The sequence below is a fragment of the Oncorhynchus kisutch genome, linkage group LG30, assembly GCF_002021735.2.
Source record: "Oncorhynchus kisutch isolate 150728-3 linkage group LG30, Okis_V2, whole genome shotgun sequence".
Classification (NCBI taxonomy): Eukaryota; Metazoa; Chordata; class Actinopteri; order Salmoniformes; family Salmonidae; genus Oncorhynchus; species Oncorhynchus kisutch.
Genome location: NC_034203.2, coordinates 33,471,693 through 33,484,873, shown reverse-complemented (window position 1 = coordinate 33,484,873; position 13,181 = coordinate 33,471,693). Strand labels below are relative to the sequence as shown.

The following is a 13,181-nucleotide window of genomic DNA, read 5'->3' as shown; positions in this document are numbered from 1 at the left end:
GTGTATTCATTCACCGTATCTGTTGAAAAACCTTTCTTAATCTGAAGCAAATGGACCTAAACAGGGATATACATACCTGAACCTATCGATGTTACATTGAGCTGGGTGAATGGATAACTGTAATTTATATTCCAATCTGCTGTAACAGAACTAAGGCCATGCACATGAAAACATTTTTGTCCTCCCTCATCTTAAATGGCACCGACCGCCACTGTGTGCCCAGTGAGAGAACACGTGCACAGACACCTGTGCGAGCCATGAATCTCTGTTGTGCGCATGTTACACTGAAGAGTATGCTGGTGGAGTACAGTACACATGAGGGAGACTCGTGACCACAAAGACAGATGACGCTCAGGAGATCAAGGACCAGATAAAATATTAGTGTCATTGATTGGCATGTAGATAAAGGCAGAAGATAGATGGGTCACCTCAGATGAATACTCATAGCTTACTTGTGTTGAAAAGCAAGGTGTACACTTCACTGTAATTTTGAACACAGATCTTTGATTGAAAATTAATTTTCATTTTAATGCTGCACCTGAAAATTTGCCAATTTGTGATTGGTTACAGGATTCTAGGCGTTTGACCCTAGTTCCAAAAGATTACGTTTTTTGGGGCTGAAATGTATTCTTGAATATGTTATTTTTCATTTGCCTTAATTACAAACTCATATGTGATCTGTAAATATGAATAAAAATGTGAAATAGTTTAGCCAAGGCACGGAGCTACCGTATATAGGAAGAAATACGGGATCCTTCCAGGCTAGCCATGATTGGCTGAGCTTATGGGGGGGTTGGATATGCCGAGAGATGAGTCCAGATTGGTCTGCTATGTCACAGGCTGTAACAGATTGCGGCTCCCCTGGTCAGTCAGGTCTGAAATTGTCACTCTTGATAATGTTGAAGAAAAAAGACTATAAAATAAATAACACAATTACTGAACTATAGTGTATGCAAAAATAATGTTATACTAATACAATTGCTCAGAGATAAGGATTTTAACAATAAATACTTTTTCTCAGAAAGATAGGGGTAAATTATTGGCACCAGTGTTTTCAATACCTCACCTTGCGAGGATAATACTGTCACTGAGCCTTTTTCTAAATTGTTTCATGAGATTGGAGAACACATTGGGATCTTAAACCATTCCTCCGTACAGACTCTTTCAAGATTCCTGATATCCTTTGTCTGTGCTCATGGTTTGCCACCTATAATTCAAACCACAGGTTTTCAATGGGGTTTAAGTCCAGAGATTGAGATGGCCACAGAAAAATGTTTATTTTGTGGTCTATTAATCATTTCTTTGGGGTTCATTTCATTGTTTTGCTGGAAGATAACTTTCTTTCGATGCAAATCCCAATGCAGGTGTGCATGACCAAAGGCATGACCTTAGGTGGGGTTCCAATCCAAGTGCCAATGCCATTTATCAACTCCAGGCGTTTACATTTGTTGGATGACATGAACAAACAATTAAGTTTTTCAAACAACTTATAGTCTCACAGCTTAGTATCTTGTTTGAAAGACTTAGTATCTAATTCGAACACCTTAGTATCTTGTTTGAATGACTTACTACATATTTCAAAAGAGATATTTTTGTGTCTCGTTTGAACAACTGAACTGTTCTTTTGTAGAACGAGGCATCATTTGTTATGCAGCTTGTCAGACCGTTTAGTTGTTGCTGCAGCCATTCATTCACTGATTCCATCCATTGATATGATTATTAATTGACACTTCCTTTATAGCCTAAAACAGGGCTGCTTTTGAATGCCAGAGCATGTAAGTGGTTGAGTTTGGAGAGGACAGCGGAGCGTAATTCAAGCAGATTTAAAAAATGTGGTTGGCCTTCTCTCCCACTGCAATTTTGCTCTGGTACTGCTCAGCCACAAGCTCTGGACATGCTCTCCCTAGCGTGTTTTGTTTCCTTTATCACTATTGTTTTAATTAGGTCTATTCAGTTGTAATGATTTAGCCTAACCCACCTACAATAGCCTATCTCTAGTTTATATTCTACTATATAACATCAGGATATATAGTTTCCATTTTGAGGAACTTCAAATGTATTAACGGATGTTTTAGTTAGCCATTACATAGGCTGTCAAATGTATTTTCGTTTTTTCTTGGAATAGAAACACCCTAATATGAATCAATTGAATTAAGCTAAAAAAACATCTGAAAAAAATCATAAATAATGAAGGCCAGTATCTGCTTCTTTCCATAAATAAACTGCAGCCATCAAACAACTTGCGCACAGAAGCAAGAAACAACAAGCTTCACATGTGCATTGAGCATGGGGAATGCATTCTACATGTTTATTATTATTATTATTATAAAGACAGAAATATACATGTAAAAGCTTAATTGTATAAAGGAATATTATTGGGAATATAGCCATATTATAAACAAGAGAAGGGAGAAGGGAATATATTTGAAAAGCCTCAAATTGAAAAGTACATTGAGATGAAGCCGCCCCCATGTGTGGATGCTATTTCTCCAAAAATATGACATTTCTTAAAGTCTATTTTGCTAATTCTTTAGATTTGATGGGAGAAAGAAAACAAGAAGGCGGCCAGTATGGGGCAATAAACTTGAGTAAACTATTTACTGAAAATGTGTACAAACTAATACAGCAGGTAGCCTAGTGGTTAGAGTGTTGGGCCAGTAACCAGCAGGTAGCCTAGTGGTTAGAGTGTTGGGCCAGTAACCAGCAGGTAGCCTAGTGGTTAGAGTGTTGGGCTAGTAACCAGCAGGTAGCCTAGTGGTTAGAGTGTTGGGCCAGTAACCAGCATGTAGCCTAGTGGTTAGCGTGTTGGGCCAGTAACCAGCAGGTAGCCTAGTGGTTAGAGTTTTGGGCCAGTAACCAGCAGGTAGCCTAGTGGTTAGAGTGTTGGGCCAGTAACCAGCAGGTAGCCTAGTGGTTAGAGTGTTGGGCCAGTAACCAGCAGGTAGCCTAGTGGTTAGAGTGTTGGGCCAGTAACCAGCAGGTAGCCTAGTGGTTAGAGGGTTGTGCCAGTAACCAGCAGGTAGCCTAGTGGTTAGAGCGTTGGGCCAGTAACCAGCAGGTAGCCTAGTGGTTAGAGCGTTGGGCCAGTAACCAGCAGGTAGCCTAGTGGTTAGAGCATTGGGCCAGTAACCAGCAGGTAGCCTAGTGGTTAGAGTGTTGGGCCAGTAACCAGCAGGTAGCCTAGTGGTTAGAGTGTTGGGCCAGTAACCAGCAGGTAGCCTAGTGGTTAGAGCATTGGGCCAGTAACCAGCAGGTAGCCTAGTGGTTAGAGCGTTAGGCCAGTAACTGAAAGGTTGCTAGATCAAATCCCCGAGCTGATGATTGAATACCTGAGCTGACAAAGTAAAAATCTGTTTTTCTGCCCCTGAACAAGGCAGTTAACCCATTGTTCCTGGGCTGTCATTGTAAATAAGAATGTTGGATGGGCTTCTTGATACTGGCATTAGCTAGAATGCGGTGGGTTTGCTAAACACCCACATCGCGATCAGCTGATGGTTGATCAAGTGTTCATTGCCTTTAATGGAAATGTCTGTTAGAGAACTTATTTCAGACACTTATTTGCAGGCTTATTCTAGTATCTATGGGGTCTATTTGTCAAGTCTATTCTACTCTCATGGCATACCGGATATACCTTTAGACCTAAGATTTAGCTCAGGTAAACTATATGTATGTTTTAAATGATCATGTCACTCTCACTGTGGACGCTGTGCACGCTGCAGATGCTGCTGCTGAGCAGTATCAGTAGGACTATTTAGGTGGTTACCTAGCTAACGTTTAGTTGCGGTTTTGGGGGATTTGTTTGGATAGTGTATTTACTGCCTGCTCTTCTCTCTGCACAATGTCTTCTGTTATATAACCATTAATGCCTTTTCTATTACAATTTCAGTCAGGAAAATTCAGCCTTTTCTTATCATGTTCCAATAGCAGTGATGCAGTTCATATTGGGCATCAGGACCCTTCGCTGTGTAACATTATGCTTTTCCAGAGGCGATACTTGGCTTTTATGGGTTCTTCAGTCTGAAATACACTAAATGTTCCTTCCCTTTAGTCTTGCATGATGTTATGTTTCCATAATGGAAACTCACATTTGAGCCATATTCTCATACACCCGTAGATGAATTAATTAGCATGGAACATCAGCTGTCATCACCATAACTAACACTGCTTTGTCCTCTCTTTCTGCCCCGTGGTCCAGTAGCTATGTTGCATAGGTAGAATATCCTGATATGTCAATTTGACAGCTCATCCTGCCTCTGTGAAGCATTTCAGCGGTGCATCTTAATGCAGGCGGTTGGCTAAGTTCATGGCAAGCGGATTCACACTATGTACAGTTGCCTAATTATTTAGGTAGAATATTTCTGATGTACTAAGATGACAGCTCATCTTCCCTCATCTAGGGTACCCGGCCATGTGTCAGTTGAGAAATGGACATACTGCTGCATTAGCTCATGCTACATGTAGTTAGCTTCCACACAGAGGCCTAGTAGACAGTCATGTAATGATAGAATGGTCTATTGAGAGCTCTATATAGCAATGAGTTTACCTGCCAGTACCATGCCTCATTTAGTTTGCTATGAAGACGTCAGGTGTGGTCAATAGCCTACATGTTGCCGTCTTTACTGGCTACTTGATATAAAGAACGTTGCATACAGCTGCTGGTGGTTGGCGGTATTTTACTGCTTAACGCCCTAGAGTCGATTTCCGCAGCCCCTTAGAAATTGAATTAGTATGATAATAAGAAATCCCCATCAAAATCAATACTACCTTGGATGTGTGCTTAGTTGCAATCAAACCAAGTCATTAAAGTCTGTCGGTGGTCTGAGTACTTGGAGGAACTGTAATACAGAAACCAGCTGTACTCGGAATGTACACAGTTTCTATTGGTGTGTATTCTCAGAGATGTTTTTATTCTACTGAAAATGTTAAATGAATACCTGATGTCCTTTCTTCCTCAGTATTATATATGTGCAACTTATAACATTGTAGGTGCTACACCTTTTTGATCGGAAGTGACTTAAAGGATTGTCATGTATTTTGAAGCATGTTGCCATAGCCCCTACCACTCCCATTGTTTCACCAGCAGCGATGCTCATGTGGAGTTAGGAAAAAAAGAACACTAAGTCATATTTTGTGTCAATGTCTCTTTTAAAAGTGAATTGAACAACCTTTTTAAATGGCAGTCATATTCACAATATTCATAATATTTACTGCAAAATTCTGAAAACTAAATGATACTTTAATCAAATGATGATAAATATGATGTTTGTACTAAGGTTGAATGTACTCAAGCTGCACATTATATACAGGAAAAATTTGTTTTCTTTTTGAAAAAAAAAAACTGTTTGTTTAGGTTATTTTATATCAGATAACATTCATTACATTTCTAAATAATTATGTTTTGAAAATAAATAAGTTTAACACGTTTCGCTATGATTGCTGCTTATTCCAATAGTTTCTCCTTGGGGTCAAGATGACCCTTGTTGGTAATCGATATAAGGAAAATATGTTGGTAGATTGAGGGTTCATGGAGATATGCCAATGCACTTCAAGTAAGGAGCTATTCGCCGTCACTAAACCCTCAGCAGCATCCAGGCCAGGGCCATGAGGCCCAGAGAGGAGCACATTGTGGAGGCTCCCGAAGCTGCACGGCTCTGGGTCGTCACCACCCAGTCGTTGACAGGCTGGATGCTCCTGAAGACGTTGGTCATCAAGGCAGAGGTGGAGTTGTGGTCAATGTGCAATGTTGTACTGAAGAGATCAATCTGAGGGGAAAAGGTTAATTCATTTCAGATAGGATCATAGACATAAGTGTGACATCAAGCTGGCCCAATGCCTTTATCCACTGGGCACAAGTGTCAGTTCAACATCTAGTTTTAATTGAGCTGCCAAATAACGTGAAATCAACTAAACTTTGAGGCAATTGCTCTCCAAGTAAATACATAAATAGATCACAAAAACAACAACTTTAAGGCATGTCATTGCATTCCGGTTAAAAATGTGATTAAAATAAGAAATGTATTACATTTGTGTAGATATGCCGTACATCCTGTTGCATGAAATTTCCTGCACAGCATGAAATGATAACTTTTAGAGTATCACAGTTTTTTTTAAAGCTTCTAAAGTTTGTAATCGCCACGTTAAATTATCCGACTTGATTTGCCCTAACAAAAAATGTAGCAACCCCTATAAAAAAGTCCTTTAATTATAATCCACATAACAATACACATTTCCTTTCGCTGCAGGTCTATTTCCTGCTGTTTGAAACTGGCTCAAATTATTAAGATATGGGATCTTTATGTTCATGACTTCTTGAAGAGACAATTAATATGTCAGAATCTCTTTTGTTCGACCACCCTAGATGAAAGATCATGTTTGGTCATATTTTTTTATCATAACCTTTATAATGTTTCATAAGCAGAATGGATAAGGAATGGATCCTACACTTAAAGATATTAAAATACAGTCCATGTTTCTTGTCGGAGCTATGTTTATTGTCTGCTAAGTAGAAATTGTGATCAGTTTCCGGGGAAATTGTTGCACAAACTCACCAAGTCCTGGCTGACTTTGATAGGGTCCTTGAACACGGTCCAAACCACAGCCTCATTGCAATTTGGAGTGGTCAGGGAGCCAAGGTAACGGTAGTATTTGGTACGGTCCACCCCTTCCAGGAGCTCATCCAATGAAATAGCATGAGTAATGTTTACAATATCATCTTGAGGAAGAGAGAAAGAAAAAACGTATATAAAATCATATGCTACTGAAATTGAACAAGAAAATTACTCATTTTGAATTCAAAGAGAAAACTAATGCCAAATCCTCTTCCAAACTTTATTTTGAGGAAGTAGTCAGAACCAGTCAAATTTCTCCTCTCACCTTTTAGTGTGATGTTGGCCAAGTAGGATGTCAGAGTATTCCAGGCTGCTGGTGAACCAGTTGCATTACCCGGCATGGCCTGTTTGAAAAACATAGACTTTAGTCATAGAAAACAGCAATAAAACATTAAAATGCCTAATCTACTGTGGAAAAATGGATGCCATTCCTATGAAGGTTAAAGCATCCGCTCACCTCTATGAAGAAGCCAAGAGCAGCGAGTCCCGTGCTGTCTGCAACGGCCGTAGTCGTGTTACCGTCGTGCGAAGACTTGGCATTTACTATGTGCAACTGAAATGTGAAGCATAACAGTAAAAAGTTATCTGAATCCATTGGGAAATTCAAACACTGTAATGATACATTTAAAAAGGTAGATTACAATCTGCCATATATACAGCTGTTTAAAGGTAATTTAAATGAATGATATATATATGCCCCCTGATTCTTAAGGAATAGAACTTATAAATGCCTCATGAGCTCAGTACAACAGTCGGATTATTACACCATTTATGAATATCTCCGCATATGTCAGCTTTCTAGTAAACCAAGTGGCAGGGATGCAGTTTGGCTGGAGGAATAATTCAGACTGGACTAAGGCTAAATGAAGACCTTGACATTGATCCATTGTAGTATGGTATATGTGCATCAGTATGAGAAGTGTCACCCAATGATAAATGGGCTAAATTCAGATTCTCAACCCTTCTCCCAAAGTGTACTAATACACTTCCACACATTAATTTAATATGAATGGATTAGTGCTTGGAATATGGTGGAAACTCCCTCCAGGCATGCTTGCACTAATTCTTGAAGGGGGGGGGGGGGGTAGGATGAGGGGACACTTCTGGAGAAAGGTATAGAATCAGAACGCAGCAATGTTGTGTTGAAGTTTCCTATACCTCCATGGGGTAGCGTGTTCCATCCACTGTGTGCTCTGACCCAGGTACTGAGGTACCATTCCCCCAGTGGAGGTGAAACTGCAGGCTGTCATAGGCCTCAGACAGTGCCCCACCTGTAACCTGAACGCCACTTGTCAGTTCCACTTTGACTGAAAGAAAGAGAGGAGGAACAAATGAGAGGAATTGGTTACATTTTGCACATAAGGGTTCCTGGTTTGGTTCACAAATTTTCCTCAAGTGGGACTTTGTGTGTATGGATTGAGAAAGCAAGGCATCCATCCATTCTCCTCACCAGTTTTGCCAGTGTTCTTGATATTCTTCATTGTATAGTTTTCTCCGTATTTGGTGAAGGTAAAGGCAGTCAGGGTTTCATCGCCCACTGCTGATGCAGAGACGATGTTGATGGGAGACTGACGGGATCCATTGCAATGTTCACTGGCAATGGTGGACCAAGTGGTGTCATCTTAACGTGGAATCAATCATACCATGGTGTCAATATACCATCGTTTTATAAGGGTCATATAATATGCTAATAAATCAATTACATAGTCTATTATCCACTGCTATCGCAATCACTTCAATTTGTGAATAGAAATTACACTGTAACCAGTGGGTAAAATCAATACTTACCACAACTAGGATCATGGTAACACCACACTGTTACAATTGAAGAAGGGAAAAAGTTATGCAGAGTCACAACATTGATAGAGTCACAGTCCAACAAAATAATAGAATAATCACTTACAACCGCCTGCAGCACCGTATGTAGTGGGGACAAAGAGTGTCGCAACGATAACCACAAGTTGATTCATCTGAAAGCGAGATAAAGGCAATTATGAATGGAGAGCCCACTAAGCACCGACCAACACAAGACATCCATGCACTTAGAAAAGTGGTTGAAATTTGGTCAGTCCGCCCTGGTCTTAATTCTCTTCATCCACAACGTCCACAAACGTAGACGTCTATGATTGGTTCCGATTTGGTCGAATCAGTACTGGCCTTGATTTGACCCAAATATAGACATTGATATTTCACAAGTTTGGACACTACTGTAGTCTACATTGCTATCCAAACTTGTGAAACATGGACATCTATGATTGGTTCAGATTTGGTCCAGATGACCAAATTTGGTCTTGTTTGGCGGTGGAGGTCATTAGTATAATACCCAGTGTGCTTTGAACATGTTAATTGTTATATATATTTGTCATTTAGAAGACACTTATCCAAAGTGACTTACAGTTGGTGCAATCAACTAAGGTAGATAAACAACCACATACAATATCACAGTCCTAGTGAGTAGGGGTGTTAACCCCGGTGTCCTGGCTGCAGATCTTAATTTGACCCAGATAGGATTTTTACATACCAAATAACCACATCATATGTTATAGCAATCTGTACGGTCGATGACAGTCTTTGACATGGCACGCAGCCATTGGTTAATGCATGCAACATCTAAGCAGGGGAACACAACCAAAATGTATTTTGGGAAAGGCTGGCATTAAAACTCCCCCTTTATCTGTTGTTGGACATCTGTCAGGTTCTCCAGCAACACGGAATCCTTTTTGTTTACTTTGTGTGCATCCAAGAAGCAAACATGAGTAAATAGACATGTATTTTTGTTTGACAGTTTTCACTGATGCGGGTGATTGTTTTGAGTTGACTCACGATTGTTTGTAAATGTATATACGGCTCCCGGAGCACATTTTCCTCTGTTATGTTGGCGGGTAAAGTATCTCTTTTATTTTTGAATTAATTCTGTTAATTAGAAATAATTATTTCTGGTCTGAGTTATGACATGAGTTAGAATAAATGATGTCATGTTGAAACTACCTTGATGAATTCTGATTGTTTGCCATTATTGAATAGCGACTATCTTTATGATTTGATTTATGCATTATGGCATTTTATTTATTATTGTTTGTTCTCAGATTTTCATTCCAGCACATTCTGAATCAATTACAAGTCAACAACAGTGAGACTAACCAACTCTGTGTCTTTCCTTCTGCCAAACCGTATTAGTTTTGTTCACCTGTTCCCCAATGTCTTCTCCTGACCTAACCAGTCCCCCTGGCCTAACCAGTCACCCGAGTGCCAACACTCATTTTTAAAAACGTTTCTGTAACCGTTGTTGAAGTGTTCTGTTGGTTCTTCAGAACTTTGCACATGACCACTAACAGTTCTGATGCTTTTGGGCAAGTGACAGATTTGAGCAATTTGAAATATTCCATAGGCCTACTGCAATCTTTTATTCCACACTGAAATCCTATATTATTTGGAAATGTTACTTTTGAACATGCACATAATGCTTTCTTTGTTGACATGTATATATAAGTGATTATGTATGGCTGAAATTTGGCCATAGAAACAATTTCCAAAACAATATGTATTTTCAACGTCCGGAAAATCATTTTAAACGTCCATAAACAATGTATTTTCAATACCCCAACCTCACACTCTTTGCAATTCATCCCTTGATAAATTACTAGGAAGCATGAAAACAAAAAAAATGAATAGTCACTGACTTCCCATCACATGATTTGGCATAAATGCAGTGAAACAGCCTGATCAATGTGTGCCACTTCAAACATACCATATCTTAAAGGCAGGGCATATTATTCCATAAATGTATATGTATGTTAGCATCAATGCCAGAATCATCTTACCTTAAAGCCACACCTGTCTTCACCTCTCATTCCTGTGCGCTCAGCCTCCCATCCTTCCCCTTTATATTCAGTGGCACACCCCAACTAGAAATAATAAACACACCTCCTTTTGTAACTCAGCCGGTGGGTTTCAAGTTGTGTGTTCAAAATTGTGTAATACTGTAAAAATAACGCCCATTTGGAAAGCAGAAGGTTAGGTGACCTTTGCCAGGAAAATGTATGCAGTACCTGTGGCAATGACAATAATGAAAGATTAACTTCGACCTTAAGAAAAATGAAACAGTCAGCTTTAGCAATCTCCAAAATCTTGACTTCAGACTAGTCCTCATAGCAGCACAACCAGTCAACCTAAATCAAGTGACATGATTCAACAGTAGGCTATTTGGTCTACAGTTCAAAATAGTGTTTTAAACTATACAACTGCTTCAGACAAAATGGAACATTATTTGCAACCTGACATAGAAACAAACTGCATAGATGAACATATAGATTGGGGGAATCTCTTCACACTCCTTGACTCCCTTTTGAATAGAAGGATGTTTGCTCTTCTCAGAAGAAACATTGTCCTGCTCCAAAAGAAGTGTTCCTCCTTCTTCCTTTCCAGCCTTCCTGACCTTACTAAACTTCAAACTCTGTTTATGTGTTAAATGCTCTACAACAAAGCTTTCTTAGTGTCCAACAAGCTTTCTCTACCCTTAACCTTGTTCTGAACACCTCCAAACAGGGTAATGTGGTTTGGTAAGAAGAATGCCCATCTTCCCATAGGTGTAATTACTACCTCTGAGGGTTAAGAGCTTGAGATAGTCACCTCATACATGTACTTGGGAGTATGGCTAGACGGTACACTGTCCTTCTCTCAGCACATATCAAAGCTGCAGGCTAAAGTTACATCTAGACCTGGTTTCCTCTATCGTAATCGTTCCTCTTTCATCCCAGCTGCCAAACGAACCCTGATTCAGATGACCATCCTACTGTCATGACGTTGCCCTCTTTGGGTACAGCGAGCACTCTGCTCCTACAACCAGACTGCTGTGGTCAGGGAGAGGTCGTAAATTCCTGAGGAGAGGATCTCCTCATGGCCACGCAGTATAACGACAGAGTGAATTTTCATAGAGAACAAAGGAATTTCTTCTACCTCACAGAACTTGAGGTCCGAACAACATTAATGTTCCAGGGGAAGGTATAAAAGATTGGTGAAGAATCCAGCCACGAACTGGTCCGTTTGTTACATTTTGTTGAGGGTCATGGGAGAAGGTGCGGCCACATTACCATAAAGCTGTTTTATATAATAGCCTCAGATACGGGGTTTACATCTAATTGTTGTATAAGATTGATGAGTGAGGATGATAGTGTTGGTAAAATTGTGTAATGTGATTTTGGAAACTCCAATTCCCTTTTGAGTTGAACTAAATCAGAGGACCACCCATGAGCCCAGTTAGGTCGGACATTCTGGGACAGGCCCTTTTCTGCAATTCCGGATAAAACCCACATTTTGAGAAATTCTCAGTAGACCATGTTTCTCTCAATCACAGGAGGACAAAGATTGCAGACCATTGCTGAATCTTTTAACCATACCACGTGGTTAAACTCTTAGACTATTGATACCGACAGAATAAAAACAAGTCTTTGATATTAATTACTAGTCTGCAGCTAGGAATTCAGTATCATTGAACGCTAAGAACGACAACCGCCGAAACATCTATTCTAGATGCCCTCAATCTCACACAAATCATCAAGGAACCCACCAGGTACAACCCTAACTCTGTAAACAAGGGCACCCTCATAGACGTCATCCTGACCAACTGGCCCTCCAAATACACCTCCGCTGTCTTCAACCAGGATCTCAGCGATCACTGCCTCATTGCCTGTATCCGCTACGGAGCCGCAGTCAAACGACCACCCCTCATCACTGTCAAACGCTCCCTAAAACACTTCTGTGAGCAGGCCTTTCTAATCGACCTGGCCCGGGTATCCTGGAAGGACATTGACCTCATCCCGTCAGTTGAGGATGCCTGGTCATTCTTTAAAAGTAACTTCCTCACCATTTTAGATAAGCATGCTCCGTTCAAAAAATGCAGAACTAAGAACAGATACAGCCCTTGGTTCACCCCAGACCTGACTGCCCTCGACCAGCACAAAAACATCCTGTGGCGGACTGCAATAGCATCGAATAGTCCCCGTGATATGCAACTGTTCAGGGAAGTCCGGAACCAATACACGCAGTCAGTCAGGAAAGCTAAGGCCAGCTTCTTCAGGCAGAAGTTTGCATCCTGTAGCTCCAACTCCAAAAAGTTCTGGGACACTGTGAAGTCCATGGAGAACAAGAGCACATCCTCCCAGCTGCCCACTGCACTGAGGCTAGGTAACACGGTCACCACTGATAAATCCATGATTATTGAAAACTTCAATAAGCATTTCTCAACGGCTGGCCATGCCTTCCGCCTGGCTACTTCAACCTCGGCCAACAGCTCCGCCCCCCCCGCAGCTCCTCGCCCAAGCCTCTCCAGGTTCTCCTTTACCCAAATCCAGATAGCAGATGTTCTGAAAGAGCTGCAAAACCTGGACCCGTACAAATCAGCTGGGCTTGACAATCTGGACCCTCTATTTCTGAAACTATCTGCCACCATTGTCGCAACCTCTATTACCAGCCTGTTCAACCTCTCTTTCATATCGTCTGAGATCCCCAAGGATTGGAAAGCTGCCACAGTCATCCCCCTCTTCAAAGGGGGAGACACCCTGGACCCAAACTGTT

The 13,181-nt window shown here is 40.7% G+C and overlaps 1 protein-coding gene across 1 annotated transcript; it reads right to left on the bottom strand.

Moving 5' to 3' along the window:
• Window positions 1-5,131: 5,131 nt before the first annotated feature.
• Window positions 5,132-10,480, bottom strand: LOC109875245 (carbonic anhydrase 4-like). The gene is made up of 9 exons (XM_020467516.2): window positions 10,430-10,480; window positions 8,512-8,578; window positions 8,397-8,423; window positions 8,059-8,229; window positions 7,767-7,915; window positions 7,066-7,161; window positions 6,874-6,952; window positions 6,549-6,712; window positions 5,132-5,762 (listed from the first exon to the last, which is right to left on the bottom strand). Exons 1-9 carry the CDS (start codon window positions 10,457-10,459, stop codon window positions 5,571-5,573), a joined length of 975 nt encoding a protein of 324 aa, XP_020323105.1. The 5' UTR covers window positions 10,460-10,480; the 3' UTR covers window positions 5,132-5,570.
• Window positions 10,481-13,181: the final 2,701 nt, after the last annotated feature.

What these genes read in the sequence shown, in the direction of transcription:
- LOC109875245 (XM_020467516.2), bottom strand. Translation starts at nt 10,459, where the DNA reads ATGAGAGGTGAAGACAGGTGTGGCTTTAAG. An exon ending in CAAGAACACTGGCAAAACTG is followed by an intron (nt 7,916 to 8,058) that starts GTGAGGAGAATG and finishes TCTTTCTTTCAG; the next exon opens with TCAAAGTGGAACTGACAAGT. An exon ending in GGCCAACATCACACTAAAAG is followed by an intron (nt 6,713 to 6,873) that starts GTGAGAGGAGAA and finishes CTCTTCCTCAAG; the next exon opens with ATGATATTGTAAACATTACT.